General features: G+C 52.1%; 8 protein-coding genes across 8 annotated transcripts; 5 read left to right on the forward strand and 3 right to left on the reverse strand.

The window, feature by feature from the left end:
* Positions 1-210: 210 nt before the first annotated feature.
* N7447_010361 (rRNA-binding ribosome biosynthesis protein RPF1) lies at positions 211-1506 on the reverse strand (the record flags this gene model as incomplete). Its single annotated transcript, XM_057234623.1, has 1 exon — positions 211-1506. The coding sequence occupies one exon, from the start codon at positions 1504-1506 to the stop codon at positions 211-213; it is 1296 nt and encodes a 431-aa protein (XP_057080843.1).
* A 382-nt stretch (positions 1507-1888) lies between these two features.
* N7447_010362 (glycine--tRNA ligase) lies at positions 1889-3921 on the forward strand (the record flags this gene model as incomplete). The annotated part of the gene is made up of 2 exons (XM_057234624.1): positions 1889-3475; positions 3535-3921. The coding sequence occupies 2 exons, from the start codon at positions 1889-1891 to the stop codon at positions 3919-3921; spliced, it is 1974 nt and encodes a 657-aa protein (XP_057080844.1).
* Positions 3922-4135: 214 nt separating this feature from the next.
* N7447_010363 (uncharacterized protein) lies at positions 4136-6263 on the forward strand (the record flags this gene model as incomplete). Its single annotated transcript, XM_057234625.1, has 2 exons — positions 4136-4258; positions 4338-6263. The coding sequence occupies 2 exons, from the start codon at positions 4136-4138 to the stop codon at positions 6261-6263; spliced, it is 2049 nt and encodes a 682-aa protein (XP_057080845.1).
* Positions 6264-7067: 804 nt separating this feature from the next.
* N7447_010364 (serine/threonine protein kinase CLA4) lies at positions 7068-9643 on the reverse strand (the record flags this gene model as incomplete). The annotated part of the gene is made up of 2 exons (XM_057234626.1): positions 7068-7577; positions 7634-9643. The coding sequence occupies 2 exons, from the start codon at positions 9641-9643 to the stop codon at positions 7068-7070; spliced, it is 2520 nt and encodes an 839-aa protein (XP_057080846.1).
* Positions 9644-10263: 620 nt separating this feature from the next.
* Positions 10264-11666, reverse strand: N7447_010365 (NADH kinase POS5; the record flags this gene model as incomplete). The annotated part of the gene is made up of 3 exons (XM_057234627.1): positions 10264-11314; positions 11365-11479; positions 11540-11666. 3 exons carry the CDS (start codon positions 11664-11666, stop codon positions 10264-10266), a joined length of 1293 nt encoding a protein of 430 aa, XP_057080847.1.
* Positions 11667-12270: 604 nt separating this feature from the next.
* On the forward strand, positions 12271-13579 carry N7447_010366 (lysophospholipid acyltransferase family protein; the record flags this gene model as incomplete). The annotated part of the gene is made up of 2 exons (XM_057234628.1): positions 12271-13130; positions 13192-13579. The coding sequence occupies 2 exons, from the start codon at positions 12271-12273 to the stop codon at positions 13577-13579; spliced, it is 1248 nt and encodes a 415-aa protein (XP_057080848.1).
* Positions 13580-13974: 395 nt separating this feature from the next.
* N7447_010367 (putative RNA polymerase II transcription elongation factor (Ctr9)) lies at positions 13975-17644 on the forward strand (the record flags this gene model as incomplete). Its single annotated transcript, XM_057234629.1, has 2 exons — positions 13975-14829; positions 14903-17644. 2 exons carry the CDS (start codon positions 13975-13977, stop codon positions 17642-17644), a joined length of 3597 nt encoding a protein of 1198 aa, XP_057080849.1.
* A 1363-nt stretch (positions 17645-19007) lies between these two features.
* N7447_010368 (uncharacterized protein) lies at positions 19008-19451 on the forward strand (the record flags this gene model as incomplete). Its single annotated transcript, XM_057234630.1, has 3 exons — positions 19008-19034; positions 19121-19156; positions 19233-19451. The coding sequence occupies 3 exons, from the start codon at positions 19008-19010 to the stop codon at positions 19449-19451; spliced, it is 282 nt and encodes a 93-aa protein (XP_057080850.1).
* Positions 19452-19871: the final 420 nt, after the last annotated feature.

Consider the following 19871-nt stretch of genomic DNA (forward strand, 5'->3'; position numbering starts at 1 on the left):
GACAAAATATTATCGGCCTCGTACGCCTTGGGAGGAAATAGATGAATAGCCAATGAATGTCTTTGTATAATTAACCAATCCAGGAACCGGCGTGGCCTCTGGCTTGTAGGATACGTGAATTTTGTCCATTGCAATGAAACCAGACAAGCTTTTGGATATAACTCCCCTTGAACCCCATGCAAAACTAAGAAAAATAACATAAAGAGACATTTACAGTTGGAACAGAGTTCTCGTCTTCTCCATTCCACCCTTCCATTCCCACTCCTGTCCACTGGCACGCTGGATGCCCTTGTCAACACGACGAAGCTTCAAAGTGAAACGAGGTCCCAGTTCCTGCAAACCAGTACGGATACCCTCGACACCCGTCATTTCCTTGCCGTCAGCACCAACGACAGCCTTCTCGGTCTCACGCTTCTCACGGAAGACGTAGCGGTGACGGCGGACGAAGATGTAATCACGCTGGTTGTGCAGGGTGACAACCTGTCGGCCCTCGAAATCTGGCTGGGGTGGGAAGAGTGAGCGGAACAAATGCGCAGTCAGAAGACCGAGAGGAGTGCGGAAGTTGTTAAGGATCAGCTCGGGCCAGTGCTCGGTGGCTTTGCCGTGTCCCGGAAGACGCTTTCCATCGATCCAGTTGCTGATGGTGAAGTGGAAAGTCGGGCCGACTGGCAAGTGTACCATAGTTAGCCCAGAGGGCTTCTTCTGGTCCTCATTCAACACGACGACGGTCGTGAAATTACGGTTTGCGGCGAATTTGGAAATCTCGCGAATGGAGAACTTGTGAGAGTACCGGTGTGCATTACGTCGGATATACACGCTGTTTGGGAAGATCTCGGTCAGAGTCTCGGCTTGGTCATGGAGGGTAGAGTTGAGGCCGGTGGTGATAAGGATTTTCGGGGTGGGCGGGGGTCCCTCGGTGAAGAGTGTAGGGAATTTAGCAGCCAATGCTTCAGGAGCGAGGCTAAGGTTTGTGCTTCGTGTGGACTGGCTGGGACTTGTGGCACGCTCTGTCGCAGTAGGGAGAGAGGCCTTTTTCCGGCCACGGCTGGCCTTTTTGTCTCCGTCCTCATCCTCATCCTCATCTTCATCTTCGTCGTCGTCTGATTCGAGCATACTGTCGACTGACTCGTTGTCAGACTCCGGAGCCTCACTGTCATCCTCGCCCTCTTCCAATGGCCGGTTGAGCTCGTCTTCTTCTTCCTTCTTGGCGCGCTTGATGCGCTCAACGTCAACGCTCAATCCCAGACCGGTTTCTTCGGTGTCGTTGTCGGGTTCGTTCCAGACACGTTTCCGCTCAAGGGTCAGAGGAATGTTGCGGCGAAGTCGTTCTTCCTTCAACTGGGGGTTCTTTTGTTCTTCTTTCTTGAAAGCGTAGCGCTCTTCTCGGCGCGCAGCATCTTTGGCTCTCTTGCGCTTGACATGGTTCATCTTCCGGCGGATCTTGTTGGCGGTTTTAATATCGCCCATGACGCCCGGAGGCGGTCCTGATCGGCCAATGGGACCCATTTTTGAAAGCTGAGAGGGTAGAGTGCTGCTGTTGAAGGTCAATGGAAAATGTAAAGATCGCCGAGAAATAAATTATTTCGGACAATTGTTTTCCCGGAGCGCCAATCTGGCAATTCGACCTTGTGACTTGGAGACCTCCTTTTTAGAAGGAAAATAAATAAAAAAAAGAAAAAGTGAAAAGAGAGAACCAATTGGTTGCTCTCTCTCGTTCTATACCCCTGTCCTTAATCCTCTCGGTGGTGTCTGAGGGGCTGCATAGTGGATGACTCAATTGCCGCGTCTGCGATTTCCCCCCCGCTCTTTTCTTTCCCCTCCGTCTTTCTTTCGGACTCACTTTAGGACCTACACCCCTCCCCCGAAGACCTCGAAACGAAACGCCAAGATGGCCACCGTCAATACCAAAACCGGCCAGTCTATCGACCGGACGGTGCTGGACTCCATGCTCCGCCGCCGCATGTTCTACACCCCCTCCTTCGAAATTTATGGTGGTGTCTCTGGTCTGTATGACTATGGCCCACCTGGAACCGCCCTGATCGCCAACATGACCGACTTGTGGCGCAAGCACTTCGTGCTCGAGGAGGACATGCTCGAGGTCGACACCACCATGTTGACCCCCCACGAGATCCTCAAGACTAGTGGGCACGTTGACAAGTTCGCCGACTGGATGTGCAAGGACCCCAAGACTGGCGAGATCTTCCGTGCCGACCATTTGGTTGAGGAGGTGCTCGAGGCCCGCCTTAAGGGAGACAAGCAAGCGCGTGGCGAGACAGTTGTGGTGGATGAGGAGAAGGAGGCCAAGAAGAAGAGAAAGGCCAAGGGCACCGAGGCTAAGAAGCTGGACGATGCCCTTGTCAAGGAGTACGAGGAGACCCTCGCACAGATTGACAACTATGGTGGTCCCGAGTTGGAGCAGCTCATCAAGAAGCACGACATCCGCAACCCCGTCACCGGCGGCGAGGTGCTGCCTCCGGTCTCCTTCAACCTCATGTTCCAGACCTCCATTGGCCCCAGCGCCAACATGCCCGGCTACCTGCGTCCCGAGACCGCCCAGGGTCAATTCCTGAACTTCGCTAAACTTCTGGAGTTCAACCAGCAGTCGATGCCGTTCGCCTCTGCCTCCATTGGCAAGTCGTTCCGTAACGAGATTTCCCCCCGCGCGGGTCTCCTGCGTGTGCGCGAGTTCCTCATGGCCGAGATTGAGCACTACGTCGACCCAGAGGGTGGCAAGAAGCACGCTCGTTTCGATGAGATCAAGGATACTGAGCTGTCCTTGCTCGACCGTAACGTGCAGCTGTCCGGAAGCACCAAGCTGACCAAGATGACTATCGGTAAGGCCGTTGAGACCGGACTGGTCGATAACGAGACTCTGGGCTATTTCTTGGCCCGCATCCAGTCCTTCCTGCTGAAGCTGGGTGTTGACCCCACCAAGCTGCGCTTCCGTCAGCACATGGCCAATGAGATGGCTCACTACGCTACTGACTGCTGGGATGCTGAGTTGCAGACCAGCTACGGCTGGATCGAGTGTGTCGGCTGTGCTGACCGCTCCGCTTACGATCTGACTGTCCACAAGGATAAGACCGGTGCCCCTCTCGTGGTGCGCCAGGCCCGTGCCGAGCCTCTACGTATCGAGGAGTACCAGATTGACCTCGAGAAGAAGAAGTTCGGTCCTCGATTCAAGAAGGATGCCAAGACCGTCGAGGCAGCCATTGACGCTCTGTCCCAGGAGCTGCGCGAGAAGCTGTCTCTTGACCTCGAGAAGAATGGCAAGATTGAGGTCGATGTTGAGGGTGTTGGATCTGGCAAGGTCGAGATCGAGAAGGACCTGATCAAGATTGAGAAGCGTACTCGTGTTGACAATGTCCGCGAGTATACTCCCAACGTGATCGAACCTTCCTTCGGTATTGGACGTATTCTGTACAGTATTATCGAGCACTCCTATTGGTCCCGCGCCGGTGACGAGACTCGTGGTGTAAGTCTTCCATTTTGTGTTTTGTTGCCATGAACGCTAGTACTGACGATACTCTATAGGTCCTTTCTTTCCCTCCCGCTGTTGCCCCCACAAAGGTCCTGCTGGTTCCCCTCTCCACCCACGCCTCCTTCAAGCCTCTGACCCAGCGTCTGACCGCGAAGCTGCGCAAGGCCGGTGTCTCCAACCGTGTCGATGACTCTTCCGCCAGTATCGGCAAGCGTTACTCCCGTAACGACGAGTTGGGCACACCCTTCGGTATCACTGTGGATTTCCAGTCCGTTCAAGACGGAACTTTTACCCTGCGTGACCGTGATACCACTAAGCAGGTTCGCGCCACCGAGGACGAGATCTTGCAGGCTGTCAAGTCGCTTGTTGAGGGCGACGAGACATGGGAGGATATCCGCAAGCGCCTGCCCGAGTTCACTTCCCAGGAAGTCGAGGCTTAGAATCCCTAGAGTGCATGATAAAAATATTATTTACTTTTTTTCCCTTCTCATCTTCTTCTCATATCAATTAAAGTAGAACAGTCCTATAGATCTATAACAATATAGTTTCGCACATCACGCTAACCAGGCACGGCATGCCCAGCCATCGGGCCACGCCAAGAATCCGGGGCATCTCCGTCATCTGTCCTCTTTCCACTTTACCTTGTCAACAACAATGGCTCCCACAGTACACTCCGCCAAATTGACACTCTCGTGTCCGCTCTTCGCTGCGGACTTTGACCCACGCGACAACAGTCGACTCCTAGTCGGCGGCGGAGGCGGCGAAGGGCGTAGCGGAGTTGGAAACAAGATCGCAAGTCCCACCATTTCGAGAAAATCTTTCGAAGTGCAAATGCTAAATGTTGTTTTCTATATAGTCTCTACTTGACACATCGCATCGCAACGAGATCACCGAGGCCGTTGAACTGAACCTATCGCGCGATGAAGACTCGGTAACGTCACTGGCTGCGGCCCCGCTGGCTGGCGACGAGGCGGGCTCTCTTGTTGCTCTGGCTGGTATCAATAGCTCCGTGGAGCAACAGAAGAAGAACAACAATCAACATCTTCGCGCGTTTCGGTTTGAGGTACCGCGAAAGACCACCGCTGTTGCTGCTTCGAGTACACAGAGCGCCCAAGACAGCGAGAAGGCGAAAAAGGACACCCAGTCTGAGGAAGAGGTTACACCCGGAAAGGCTATAGCTTTGTCGCAAGCATCACTCTTCCGAACGAAGAACGGGCCAGGCTCTTCAGATACATACCAGCGAGTGACGAGACTCTCGCCGTGGCCGAAAGGGAAGGATGGTACCGAGAAACACACACGGATCGGAGCCGTCGCGACTGGACTAGCACAATCCGGTGAGATTGTGTTCTTCTGCGCCACAGAGAAGCCCAGCGAGAAGGATATCATTGGCCGCATCCAACTAAGCGGCAATGAAGAGGCCGAGGATCTGGACTTTGTCAGCCTCGAACACGACCTGGAAAAGACCGACAATGCACACGGCCGTTTCCTTATGGCATATACCAACGGCGCGGACGTCATGGTCGGCGATATCTCATCCTCTACCCGTTCTAACAGCTCGCCCGACGTCCGCTCTGTCTATACCATTCCTCTACCCGCTAGCGGAACCCGCACAGCACGGTCCAAGATCCGCGCGCTGCGGTTCCTCTCGCCCAGGGTCCTACTCCTTCTCCAAAACGCCCCGAACCGGGGTGGAAGCGAGCTCGTCCTCCTTCAACTCCCCAGCTCCGAATCGAGCAAATCCAAAATTCTACGACGTCGCAAGCTCCCTCGAACCGTGAAGATCGGCCTAGGACTTGATATCTGCCAACTCGGAACAAATCCGCAAGGCCAACAACAAACCGTCATCGCAGTTAGCGGCAGCGACAACTCCATTCCTCTATTCACCCTGGAATATGGACCAAACCGCGGCTACAGCAACTTGCGCCCCTACACAACCCTCCGCGATGTGCACCCTTTCTCAATGACAAAACTCACCTTCTCAACCTTCATCGCGCCCCCACACCCCGTAACCCCAGACGTCGGCCCGCAGAACATAAAGCTCGCCTCCGTCAGCATGGGCAACACAGTCGTCGTACACACCTTCCCACTATCCCCCTTCCCAACCTCCTCTCGCACCCCCCGCTATGTCCTCGTCACCCCTGGCCCCGCCGAGATCTGGGAACTAGTCTACAGCATCATCATTCTCCTCTTCTCCATATCGGCAATCTGTCTATCAATGCTCGCCTTCGCCGAGATCCGCGGCGGAACTCCGCCTATCCTCGGCGCCACAGAGTGGCTCCCAGATAGCATTCGCGGAATCATCGCACGGGAATACGTCCTACCCCCACGGGATCAGCTGACGTATTTCGATACTCTTCTTGCTCCGCGTGACAGTGATACCGATATCCCAGTGGCGACCATTGTCTCCACAGACTCGCAGATAGAATCCCTCCGCGAAATCCTGGACCGCGTACACCGCGCCGGCGCCGCGCCCGCTGATCTGGAGCCTGTCGCACCACAGTCCCTTTCTGTTATCGTGCGGTGCGGTGGCGGACACAATGCCGAGCAGAGCGTAATTATCGAGACTGCTGCGTCCGCGTCTACGGACGAGCCTGAGAAGTCCGAGGAGGAGAAATTGCAAGCTTGGAACGATCTTTCTGCGTCTGAACAGGGTGTTTGGAAACAGAGGCTTATTGATGCGGGACGTTGGACGGTTTCTGAGGGAGAGAGTGTCCTTATTGGGGTTTTGTTTAGTGAGGCTTGTGGGGGGTTGGGGAGGGCTGTGAGGGAAGAGTTGCCTTGATTGCTTTTTTGCCTTACGTATGAATTGCTATATTAGTTTTACGCTTGTTAATGATATATTAGATCCTATTTATGTTCGTGTTACTCTTGCTTCCAAGACATTGAAAAGTGGCATCGTAATGATATCCTCAATGTGACCTTTCTATTATAATCCCAAGCTAACTGGACATCGGGATTATCCTAAGCCCTATAACGTCCAGACCAGAAGTCGCATAAGCAGCCGACTATTCCTTGTGAATCCGAGTCAAGGTTCTTAACCATGCTTGAAATTGACCTTATAGAGTTATATGAAGACATGCATTGTTTGATATCCATTTGGACGACTGACTTAGTACCCAAATACGGCACAAGCCCAATACACCTGTTATAGTGCAGGTCAAAGCCGATTATTTTGATAAAGAAATCGAGCCAAGTCACATCGGATTTTAAACTATTCTTCGCTTTTGTGCAAGGGCACATAATACAGTGCAAGTTGCAAAATCGTGAACGTCATAGGGGGGAAACATGGTATGTGTTTTGTGCAAGCGTCGAGAAGTTGGACAGGGGGAAAGAGAAAAACAGATCAAACGCCAGATTATCCACGCCCAGGGTTGTGTATGAGAAGTGATGAGAGCAGAGCGGCAATGATATCTCCAATGAAGGGGGTGCAGTGAAGGAAACGGGAATAGAGCACACGGGAAGAGAGTATGTTCCTGTGAATGAAAGTGAGACATGGACATCTAAACGAAGACGCGTAAATGGAACCCAGATGTTGTTGCTCCAAGTTGCGGTAAATGAAGAGCAGAGCGGAAATCTTGGTTATCTACTAGCCAGTAGCCTTCTTCCAGCGGAGCAGCTCAGCCAGACTAGCCAAGCTGCATCCAGTCTGGAGGAATTCGTGGGCGAGGAGCTCGTCAGCGGAAGCGCGGCTGTGGACATTGACGCAGAGGCAGACGCTCAAGAAAGCCTTGAGCTCCTTGGTGAGCTTCTCGGGCTTCTTGAGACGAGGGGTTCCGTTGGTGGCAATAAGGTAGAGGGCCTTCAGTGGCTCTTCGTTCAGGTAGGGAGGCTCGGACTCGATCATTTCGATGGCCATGATGCCTAGCGACCAGCAGTCGACCTTCGGACCGTACTCCTTCTGCTTGACAACCTCGGGTGCCATCCAGTACGGGGTACCGACCATGGTGGCGCGCTTGCTCTTGTGTTCGGTCAGCTTGGCGCAGAAGCCAAAATCAGTGATCTTGACGTGGCCAACACGGTCGAGAAGGACGTTGTCACTCTTGATATCACGGTGAATGATGCTCTGGTTGTGCAGATGGGCCAGACCCTTGCAAGTCTATTGGTAAAACGTTAGTAATTGGACGAAAACAACCTTTGGGGGGAACAACATACCTCGGCACAAATTGTTGCGATCTGACCTTCAGTAATTACTGGGTTATTGTCAATTACATCAGTCAATGCGCCACCCTCCATGAATTCCATCACAACCCAGAGCTCATTGCTTGATTCCTGCAAGAATGAATCGAGGAAGTTGACAATATTCGGGTGCTGGCTGTCCTTCATAACAATAATCTCGTTGACGATCAACTCCTTGCGGGGCTGACTGCGCAGGTCCATCTGCTTGATGGCAACCTGGCAGCGTGGGCCATAGGTCCGGTAAAGCTCGTGGGCGACACCTGAAGGTGCGCTTTCCTTAACCCGCGCCACATACACGGATCCAGATGCACCCTGGCCAATCTTGCGCTGTTTGCTGTAAGACTCGTTTGGGTTGTCCTTGGATACGACAGACCTCAGTCGTTCCATGACCTCGTTCTCTGACATGGCTGACATGCGCACCTCCTTTTGGCGCGGCTGATCTGCCTTCTTGGTAAGAGCAGCTTCGGCTTGGCGGACACCATCGGGGACATTCTGCTTGGTCCCATTTTGCTTGTTGGCAATGTTCAGCGGCTTCACAGCTTGAACGGGGGCCGGCAGGCGTGATGGAGGGGGTCCAGCCTGTCCTTTGGAAGCGTTCTGCTGAGGGCGGTTGGCTGAGCCAGGGGCCCGAGGGTCATTAGGAGGATAGCGGGAGCTTGGAGAACCCTGGCGGTCATCAGTTCGGGGAGCACCCGGTGCTCGGGGCGCGCTTTGGCCGTAGGGACTCTGTGATGGTGGCGCTGGTGCGGGACGCTGTGCAGTGAGCTGACGGGGATCTTGCTGGCGAGCAGCAGAGCCTGGAGCCTGAGGGGCCGGGCGGCTGGGTTGATAGCGGCTATTCTGTGATGGCTCGTCGCCACCATATCCACCAAGCTCCTGTTGAGCCATAGTAGGACGGCTCTTCGGGATGGATGCATTGTAAGCATCCTGCTCCTCCTTGTTGCGACGTTCCTCCTCCACGCGGCGACGCTCTTGATCGGCCATCTCCTTCATCCGTTCAACTTGCTGCTGGTGGTCTGCTGCACGGTCCGACTGTCCGACTGAGGACGACGCAGATCGCATAGAACCGTCAGATTGCTTCGACTGACTGCTATCAAGGCGCTGCATCGGGCCTGGCGGGGGAGGACGTGGGGGTGCAATGGAGCTACCAACACTACTACCGTACGCCTTGGGTTGACCATTGGGTGGGGAGTTGATTCCAGCGTAGTATTGCGGGTTCTGCTCGCGCATTTTGATATCTGAGTAGAATTCAAGAACCTCAATGACGGCCTGGGGGTTCTTCTTGTAGTCTTCCTTGGTGATAGCCGAAGACGTCAAAAGCTTCTCCCACTCTGGAGGCAAGCCTACAAAGGCACCCGTATTTGGGTCAAAGCCGACATGGACACGGTGACTGAAGTTTGTCGGGTTACTGACACCGCCCATGCCAGGGCAGCGTTCGTAGATCTTGTCGATCCACTCATAGATTTCATCATCGGATTTGACTTCACAGGTGATGGTCTTGGTAGGTAGATCGCGGGCTAGGAGAGCGGCTTTGGAGTTTGCATCCTTCGGGTTGGCCAAGCGAGTGACCTCGAAGGCCATCTTGGAATCCTCGGAGCGAGCGACAGCGGTGACCGAGGACAAGGGGAAAGTAATCACTACCTTGCCAGAATCACTCTTCAAAAATTCAAGTTTATATTCGCGCAGGATCAAGTAACGTGTATTCCAGGTTGCCAAGAATTTGTCCTCTTTGCAGCGGACGGTGCCTTCTTTGATGATCGAGATTCCATTTTGCCCGGTATTACTCCGAGACATCGCCAGCGAAGGGTTGCTGGTATTGGGGAAAAGCGACAGGTTGGCGGACGATGGACCTGGTGTGATCGGAGAGTCCAAGCTCATCTGACCAAAGGAGGTGGCTGCGTTGGTGGGTAGAGTCAACTTGGGGGGTCGGTCGGTAGGGGGCCGGGGAGCTGGCCCCGGATTCATGAACTGCTCCGGCGCATACATGTTGCTTTGGTGGGTGAGTAAAAGGAATACCACCAGATTCGAGGCCAGATGGTGCAGTTACATACTTTCCGTAGGAAGTCATTGTTCAAGGGATTTCACAGGTCACGTAGGGGGAGGGGAGGGGAGGATGTAAACGAATGCGCCGAGACCTCCTGAGGCCCTCGAGACAGGCTAGCGCTACTAAACTGGAATCAGCGACTGCGTTTAGAATGAGAATGATGCAAATAACGATTCACGATGTTTTTCAAAACCACTCGAATATCCACAAAGGGGAGAGAGTAGGGTAGGATCGAGAGAATCGAAGGAGGGGTAGAATGAGCGTACCTTTTTTAAAAGAAAAAATCAGGAGCGGTCCTCGCACTGCGAGGAAGCTCGAGAATAAAACAATGCAATATCCGTTAAAAATAAAAGAATCAAAGTTGGGAGAGGTTGGTAAAGAGAAAGGGGTTCTCCCCTGAGAGAGAGTACTTTAGAAGTTCATCTACAGAAAACAAGCCTCTGCCAATCAGATCGGCCATACGGGCTCCACGGCTTTACAATTTATGATGTACTCCGTACTTCGTATATCTTTGTATATCTTCTGTTATATTAGAGGATTAATAGATAAAGAGAATTATACATTATACCTCGCCAAATGGATGATTGAACTTCAACAATCCATTCAATCCACCAACCCATCCCTCATGGGCTTCACATCCCATACTTCTTCGCATCACACTGGGCACACCACCCTGCCACTCATTCTTCCCATGCCGCATCTCCTCATTCCAAACTCGGACCTCCATACCAACTCCCATCCCTTGGCCTAAATGAACTCCGTCCAGACTGACTTCCAGTTCGCGTCCACGGTTCTTTTCGCTTAGCCGCAGGGTGATTGGGGTACTGGAAGGGAGAACCAATGGCCGGAAGCTGAGACTACGCGCGCAAATCGGCGTCAAAAGGGTGGCGGGGACTAGTGGATGCACAATACTACCCCCACTACTCAGGCTGTAGGCTGTACTTCCGGTTGGCGTAGAAATTATGATTCCATCTGCCACAGCCTCCGTCAGGAACCGTCCACCCACAAACACATCTACCACAGCCAAGTGCGGTTCCTTGCCACGGTGGATGAGGAGCTCATTCATCACATAAACCCCCTGGCCCTGGTCGGTCTTGGTCCGGATGGGCGTCGTTTCGGTTCCGTCGGCGGTAAACAATCCAACTTTCAACCGATTGCGCATCAGAATGCGCGCCCCGCGCGTAGAGCCCATAGATTTGCCCCGGACGGATGACCACCCGGTCGGCCCCATCTCAATTTCTTGTTCTGTGGATGCCGCTCCCGGGGGGTCTTCCAACACGGGGGTGCGATCCCCTGCTCCGGCTCCGGACATGTAGACTTCTCGGAAAGCCCGTTTAAACTCTGAGAACTTCCACTCACTCAAGAACCCCAATGTACCCATGCTGAATGATAGCACGGGTGGAACGTTTGAGCAGGTCGCGAAGAGCGACGCTGCATGTAGAATCGTGCCATCGCCGCCCAGGGTCACCGTGAGGTCAACTTTATCGTGAAGCGCGGTTCTCTTCTCGTCGAGAGAAACCGAGTAGACGGGAAAGGAGAGTGACGAATGTACTTCAGCTGCGGTCTTTGACTCGAGGATCACCGCGATAGAGGGATATGTAGAGGAAACATGACTCTTAGATGTCAGCCTTGTGCCTGGTCGTTTCCCACATCTTGATCTTACTTGACGAATTCAATCAGAGAATCAGTAACCGCCGGGGCGCAGTCTTTGCGCACCAGGAAGATATTTCGCGGCGGTGCTGGCCACTGGAGAGACAGGAGCTCTCCGTCACAGGATTCTGGGAGAGTCCATTAGCCTTCAAACGAACAAATCAACAAGACCAACAGGACAGCCACACCTTGGTATTTTGGTATTAGGCGCTGAGACAAAGAGCCGATGTCTTTGATCTCGTGACGTGGTTGAGACGTGGAAAAATGCTGGCGCAAGGCGAGACGGGGACTCCTGCGGAGAATGGTGCATAGCATGTTGGAAGGATCGCAGGCCTATTGACCCTAGTCATGTGTATTAGCCAGGAGGCTCAGGAGGGTTCGAATTAGTTTAGAGCTCACATCAACGCGCCATCTTTCAGCCCAAGGAAGTGGGTAATGAGCTGACACAAGAGTTGTTTTTATAGAGAAAGGACCTCGGAGAGATCTCAGAATCACAAAGAAAGAGTGTTGTCAAATAAATAAGGAATTTCCATTGGTGACGTTATGAGGCTGTGACGGTCACTTGGGGATCCACGAGATCCGCCTGATTGTCCCCCTCCAACTATCCAACTCTCCAACTTGTCGAGCTCTCCAACACTTATCCCTTTTGATTCCATCGCTTTTTTTATTGTTATAGTCCCCTTCTTATTTCCAGGTTATGGCAATTTATTTTATCTTCTAGCTTCTACCTAGCTTTTGTTGCATTCTGAGCCCACACCGTCGATCATCACTATCTCCGAACATCCGATCAGACCATTTCTACGTGTGGGCTCTATACAACTGTAGAAGCATCTGCTAGCTTCCAGTCTCAGATTTGATTTTCTGCCTCAGCTCTCCCCCTCTAAAGCGACAGGGATCTCCGGATCTCCAAATCCCCACCATGGAGCCTGCCGAGGTTCGACAGCGCAAGCCACCGACCGCCAAGGATCCCGGGGAGCTACAGAAGCTCTCGACCAAACCACCTTCCGACCCCCGTCTGAAACATGGCATTCCAATGCAGCTACTGCGTTCGCTTGTGCTGATAACATGGGTGGATTGCTGTATCATCGTGATCTGTGCGACGCAAATAATCGGTGCCCCGCTCTATCTGATCAACAAATATTACTACTATTCGTATATGGCATATACAAAACAATGTTTTGGACTGGTACTCAGCGCTGTCACCCAGTGGAGCTCTCCAACGCTCGTCCGGGTCAGTGGTGATGCTAGTGTCCGTGGGCAAATCCATATATCAAAAGATGGTTTGCTGGAGACCAGGTTCCCGGAGCGTCTCGTCCTGGTCTCGAATCACCAAGTCTACACTGATTGGATCTACCTTTGGTGGGTTGCATACACCAACCAGATGCATGGCCGCATCTTCATCATCCTGAAAGAGTCGCTTAAGTACCTTCCCGTCGTGGGTACTGGCATGATGTTCTACGGTTTCATCTTCATGGCTCGCAAGTGGACGGCTGATAAGCCAAGGCTTCAACATCGGTTGGAGAAGCTGAAGACAGTATACACCGGCTCCAACTCAGCCCGCCCGCAATTCGATCCCATGTGGCTACTAATCTTCCCCGAAGGGACAAACCTATCCCTCAATACGAAAGGACGCAGCGACGTGTGGGGGAAGAAACAAGGGCTTCCTTCATTCGAACACATGATTCTTCCACGGTCTACAGGCCTGTTCTTCTGTCTTCAGCAGCTAAGGGGAACGGTAGACTGGGTGTATGACTGCACCATAGCCTATGAAGGACCACCGTATGTTTTTCTTCTCTGTCCCTCTTTCTTCTTACTAAAACGATACTGACAATGTCTATAGAAAAGGAAGCTATCCCGATAAATACTTCACTCTCCGCTCCACATACCTCCAAGGACGACCACCAACCTCAGTCAACATGCATTGGAGACGCTTCCAGGTCTCAAAGATTCCTCTTGAGGACCAGAAGGAGTTTGAGGACTGGCTGGTAGCACGCTGGGCTGAGAAAGACCAACTTATGGATCAGTACTTTGAAACAGGCCGCTTCCCATCCGAGTTGGCCGGTTCGATTAAGGCCGATCATGCAGTAGATGGCCAACAGGTTGCTGCTTCAGCTGGATATGTCGAGTCTTATGCTCGCCTGCATCACTGGAGTGAGATTGGTCTTATCTTTGTGATGCTGCTCAGTGTTGCTTGCTTCTGCAAATTTGTAACAAGCTGGGTGCAGTGATGTGAATACCGTACCTAAATATTTCATTGGTAGACTTACTAAATGTTATTTTCTCCATTTATTTGACTCTATTTTGTTCGGAAAGTATTGAATAGTAATGATTCAATAAGGTAAAGGTGAATAAATGTACTTGTTGCTCATTGTATGCGGTGTGGCGGCCTGTGGCGGTGCAGTCCAGCCACTCCATTGGTTCAATTCTCACCTTTCATCGCCGCGCTGTTAGTCTCCGAGAAGTCACTTTTTCGCGTTTTTCTCCAATTCCGGGGTCGCTAACCTCACTGGTCCTAATTCTGAAATTTCTTTGATGGACCGCCTCGCTTGATCATGAGTTGAGGCTCCTACAATCCCATATCTACTCGCAAAGTGGCCTCATCCCTCCCGTCCCCGGACACACCATGGCGCCTCTTGAGAATGGCCAAACCAATGGCCCGAATGGTGACGTTGTACCTTCAGTGAGCCCATTGAGCAATCTGCGCTTTTCCGATATCCCCGATGCTATCGACATTCCCGCTTCTAGTTTCGACAGCGAAGTCGAAGTCAGCTTGCTCGAGCTCCCCGATGACCCGACTGAGCTTTGCACCCTCTTGGAGAACGAAAAGGCGGCCAAGAATTTCTGGGTGATTATTGCGCTCGCTTATGCAAAGCGAAAGCAGATCGATCATGCCATCGACATCTTGACCAAGGGTCTGGCCTCCGTCGCCCACGGAGCCACAAAGGAGAAACTCGGCCTGCTAGGCTGGATCTGCTGGATGCTGCTGTTGAAGAGCAGACATGCTCCCCGAGTCGCACCTGAAGGTGAACTATACTCAGAAGCCAAGACCAAAGATCACTACCTCCAACTCGCGACTTCGACGTTGAACGAGGCTTCGCGACTCAATCCAGCTTATCCTCCTCTCTTCCTGGCGCGTGGCGTCTTGTGTCTTCTCCGTGCCTCACTATACCCTCCCCGTGCTGTTCGTCCTGGTGCGATTGATACCTCGGAAAGAGTCGAGTCCCTCCGGCAGGCCCTAAAATGTTTCGACGAGTCATCCAAGGCCTTTGGTGGCCGGAACATCATGGCCATTCTGGGACGTGCCCGAGCGCATTACATGCTTGGAAGATACGCAGATGCACTCGAAGGATACCAAAAGGCTCTGATTAAGATGCCTAACCTCACAGACCCTGATCCTCGTATTGGTCTGGGATGCTGCTTGTGGCAGCTAGGCTTCAAGGATCAAGCCAAGCTAGCCTGGGAGAGATCTTTGTCTCTGGTATGTTAAAAAAAAACCCCCTCACAGGCCTTCATTTTTCATAAGAAGGTAACTTACCGCCATTGCTATGCAGAATCCCGAATCCAAGGTTGCCAACGTCCTGCTTGCAGTTTACTACCTCCACGACAGCTCTCGCCGAGCCACCACCGACCCTATGTTTGGGTCAATGTACAAATTAGCCATGACTCAATACACCCAAAAGGCATTCAAGCTGGACAAGGAATATCCGATGACTTGCTCCTTGTTCGCCAGCTACTTCCTCCTCCGCAAATCATATCCCACCGTCGAAACATTGGCACGCAAAGCCATCGAACACACAGATGTTATGGCTATTGCCAGTGACGGCTGGTACCTCCTTGGTCGCAAGTCGCACTATGAAGGCGACGAGGCCCGTGCTATGGAGTTCTACAACCGTTCCGATCAAGCCCGCGGTGGTGTCGACAAGGGCTATCTTCCCGCCAAATTCGGTGCTGTGCAAATGCAGATCACGAACAAGGACTTTGACGGTGCCAAGTTCCGACTAGAGAAGATTGTTCAGCAGTCCAAGAACCCGGAGGCGATGACCCTTCTTGCTGCTATTCATGCGGAAGAAGTCTTCGCTGCTCAGAAGTCAGGCAGCAAGGAAGACAAGTCGACCGAGACAAAGCGAGCCATCACTCTGCTTGAGTCAGTGCGCTCTATGTGGAAGGATGAGAAGCAAAATATCTCTCCCGATGAGTCGGTTCTTGTTTACCTCTCTCGTCTCTACGAGGGCACGGCCTCAGACAAGAGCATGCAGTGTCTGACCCAATTGGAACAGATTCAGATTGCTGAAATTCCCGAGGATGCTCGACCTGATATCGAGGACCAGGATAAGCTGAACGCTGCGCTTAGGGAGAGTCTCCCGCCGCAGCTCCTCAACAACATGGGCTGCTTCCTATACCAGAATGAGAAGATTGCTCTGGCTCGTGGCTTGTTCCAGTCCGCACTCAACGCCTGTGTGCAATCCAAAGAAAAAGAGAATGGCATTGATACCGATGCGCTCGTCACCACAATCAGCTACAACCTTGGACGGACTTACGAGGCAGCCGACATGTGGGACGAAGCCAAGAAGGTCTACGAAGGTCTTCTGGAGCGTCACGCTGACTACACGGAAGCTAATGCACGCCTGACATATATTGCCCTGCGCCAGAGCCCTACAGACGAGGGTCCTAAGAAGATTGGCAAGCTTTACGAAGCGGAAAGCACAAATCTGGAAGTTCGGTCGCTCTACGGATGGTATCTCAGCAAGGCAAAGAAACGAGTCGCCAACCTTGCTGAAGATAGCGAGCAACGTCACTTCAAGCACACGTTACAGTACTATGACAAGCATGATCGCTACGCGTTGACTGGAATGGGTAATGTGCATCTCCTTGCTGCCCGTGACATGCGCCGCGACACAGACCAAGAGAAGGAAAAGCGTCGCAAGATTTACCAGCGAGCTGTGGAGTTCTTCGACAAGGCTCTCCAGCTGGACCCCAAGAATGCATATGCCGCCCAGGGTATTGCGATCGCCCTGGTCGATGATAAGAAAGACCACAGCTCTGCTGTGCAAATCTTGTCCAAGATTCGCGATACGCTGAAGGACCCCAGCGTCTACCTCAACTTGGGACATGTCTTCGCTGAGCTCCGCCAGTTCTCACGGTCAATTGAACACTACGAGGCTGCATTGTCCAAGGATCGCCAACGCGATGTGCAAATCCTGGCTTGTCTTGGTCGTGTATGGTGGCTACGAGGCAAGCAGGAGGCGAACTTGGCCGCAATGAAGACAGCACTAGACTATGCTACGCGCGCTCGCGACGTCTCTCCGGATCAACTTCACCTGCAGTTCAACGTTGCTTTCGTGCAGAACCAAATCGCTTCTCTCGCATACGGTCTACAGCCTACCCAGAAGACACTCCAGGACGTCCAAGAGGCAGCGGAGGGTCTCAAGGAGGCCATTGAAACCTTCGAGCGTCTTTCAAAGGAGAAGAACCCGCCCTACCCCAGCGCTGCATTGGAGCAGCGAGCCAACATGGGCCGCACAATCAGCAAGCAGCTCGACCGAGCCATGCAGAGCCAGAAGGAGTATGAAGAGAAGAACGCTGCCAAACTCCAGCAAGCCCGTGAAGCCCGCGAAGAAGCCGCACGGGCCCGGGCAGAGGAGCTGCGCAAAGCCCAAGAGGTCGAGATGGAGCGCAAGAAGCGCATCGCCGAGGAACGCGCTCAGATGGTCGAAGAGGTGCAACGGCATGCCGCGCAGCGCGTCGAAGACGAGCGCGCTCGCGAGGAAGCCGAATTGACCAACGACTCTGAGACCGGTGATCGGGTCAAGCGCAAGAAGAAGACTACCAGCAAGCGCAAGAAGAAGGGCGGAGACGATTTCATCGCAGATGAAGAGGAGGGCGATGCTGCGCACAGCGCGCCCGAAAGCGAGGGCGAGACGGCGCCTAAGAAGCGTCGCCGCTTAGAACGCCGATCGGGTGGGAAGGCTCAGGCTGCCAAATCCGACAAGCCTGGCAAGTATAAGAGCAGTGAGATGGTTGTTGACTCTGATGACGAAGAGGCGGCTGGGTCTGGTGGTGAAGACAATGACGATTTGTTCGGCGACGACGAGGAGCCAGCTGAAGAAGCTGCACCGCGCCGTCGTGGCAATGCCTCTCGCCGCATTGCCGATGATGACGAGGACGAGGACGAGGAAGAGGAGGTGCAACAGGAAGTGCAAGCTGAGAAGTCTGGCAATGAAGACGACGATGAACTATTCGGCGAGGAGCCTTCGAAGCCTAAAACTACGGAGGACACGGAGATGCAGGAGTGAATTGCCATATTCTTTTTTTTTTGGTTCCTATTCGTTCTCTTTTCCATTTTTCTCCAGGCGTCTGGGAAAGGCCCTCTGAACTGCAATCCATTTCTTTCCTTTGGTCTTCCATGTAATTTATTAGCCTTATCATTCTACTCAAAAAAAACAACCCTGTGCATTGTTCTAACAAGACCATTGAGACCGCACCGACTACAGTAATGGTAAAACGCCACGAGGATCAACCAAGTAACGGCCAAATACCGGCTTTCACAGATCTCCCCAGCCGTAAGAAAGGGAAAATACGTATCTACGCATCTAAACTCGAAAGGGAAGATGGGGAAAGGAAATAAATTACAAAGGAATTCAGGCCCAAGCGCATGCATTTAATCTACCATATCCCGTAGAGCGAATCTGCTCAGGCGTAATCTCCACTCGGATTCCGCTGATAGTCCGTACCTAGATGGCTTAGAAATGTCAGACGAGGCTTGCGCAGCCCCCATTTGATTGTGCACGGTTACTGGTGGGATTAATCCTTGTCACCATATGGAGAAGCAGCTACGCAATATCTGTTTAGCTTGGTCGGTGCATTAGTGCTTCATGTAACTGCATATGGTAGTAGGTGTAGCCGTGGGTTGTGTATGTCTACGTCAGGGTTGGATTGGGGGCTATCTTGTTAAGGGCATGGTTCTGTGAGTTGGAATAAGATTGCCGTTCGGAGACTCCGTACTACCTTTGGATATGTATCTGATCGCCGTACCTTTAGATGGTATAGAGTATACATCCCCGATCTCTTGGGAACTTTACAATTTACCATGAATTATTTACCTCAAGGTTCCCGTAGAATAGCATCATAACGTACGATCTGAATCCACTATATCGACATGGAAAATGGATACCACCTAACGCCCCGGTGGGACCTAAAAAGCGATAGGTACTTTTGATAGATCGCGTTACAAACAAAATCTCTTTGGATTATTCTAGGTTACGGGAGATAACCCGATTCTAGGATTGAGTGTTCTATAGGAATTTCCGGATAGATTCCAAGGCTAAGGCTGACTTTCGGTTCTTGTTAGGGATCTCCAAACGTATCGAGGGTGGATAGCCTTGTGGCCCAAATTCAATTAAACCCCACTTGTAAGAAAAACGAAAGAGGTCCAGCGTAGGATCGATGTCATGATATCAATGGGAGGCTTTTGGGCCCCAGTTAAGGATGAAGAGCCTATATCGATACAACCGATAATTTCTCTCTCCGGCTGTCTATGATCACGGTGTTGAGCACAATACCAGTTACCAGGACCTGTGCCGTTTCCAAATGTCTTCTACTGCCAATCCGTATCCATCATCGGGCATCCACTCCATCGCGACTACGCACATGTCATAAATGGAGGACCATATCCACACGATTCAAGTAAAACACAGTCGAGGCCAACGTTTTAAGTTCATTGAGCACATCGGATATCATGTTTCAAACATATATCCACAAGTTCAATACAGGATAGTCCAGTTCCAACCCAGCCGCTCCTACTCTCAGTGAGTACAGACCTACCAGAACTTGAAACAATTCTCTAACGACCACTCCAGTTTGAACCCATATAAAATGCGTTAGGCTCTTGTCACTCCCATCTTTTTCACGGTCACAGCACTTGCTGTCCCTGTCCCCAAGGACGATGTGAGCGGTGATGCCAGTATTGCCGTTAACCTCGGCGGTGACAAGAGCATTGGCCTTATCATGAGTGTGAGCATGCCATCGGCGAGCTTGGTGCCGCTATCAGCGACCATTGGAGTTCTCAAGCGTGGTGGCGGGTCACGAGGACTCCAACTTTGACGTTATCGGCGAGCTTGATACGGAGTACTATTCTTGACGTTGGCGGCGATGATACCATTGGAGTTCTCAAGAGCTAAGACCTGGTTGGTAACAAAGAGAAGCAGATAACAAAGGCACCCTTGGACGTATCCTTGGCCCAAGCTCTCAATGAACTATACAGATCCTATGACCTAATTGTGAGCATGTCACCCTATGTCTTCAGAAGAGGAAAGACATGCAACATAATCCGTAGAATCGAGTGGACTCACGAATTTTGAACCCGAGATACAAAGAACTGGCGTTATGGATTTGGCTTCTCACTTTTACTGAGTGTTGGTGGCTGGAAATCAAAAGTCTAGACTTCAAAATTTCACCGCATTTCTGAGGCTTTGAATATGATGTAGACAAAGCAATAAGTAGTCTATCATATGTTTGTCCGCT

This window comes from Penicillium robsamsonii, assembly GCF_028829455.1.
Source record: "Penicillium robsamsonii strain IBT 29466 chromosome Unknown utg000007l_segment0_segment0, whole genome shotgun sequence".
In the NCBI taxonomy this organism is placed as follows: Eukaryota; Fungi; Ascomycota; class Eurotiomycetes; order Eurotiales; family Aspergillaceae; genus Penicillium; species Penicillium robsamsonii.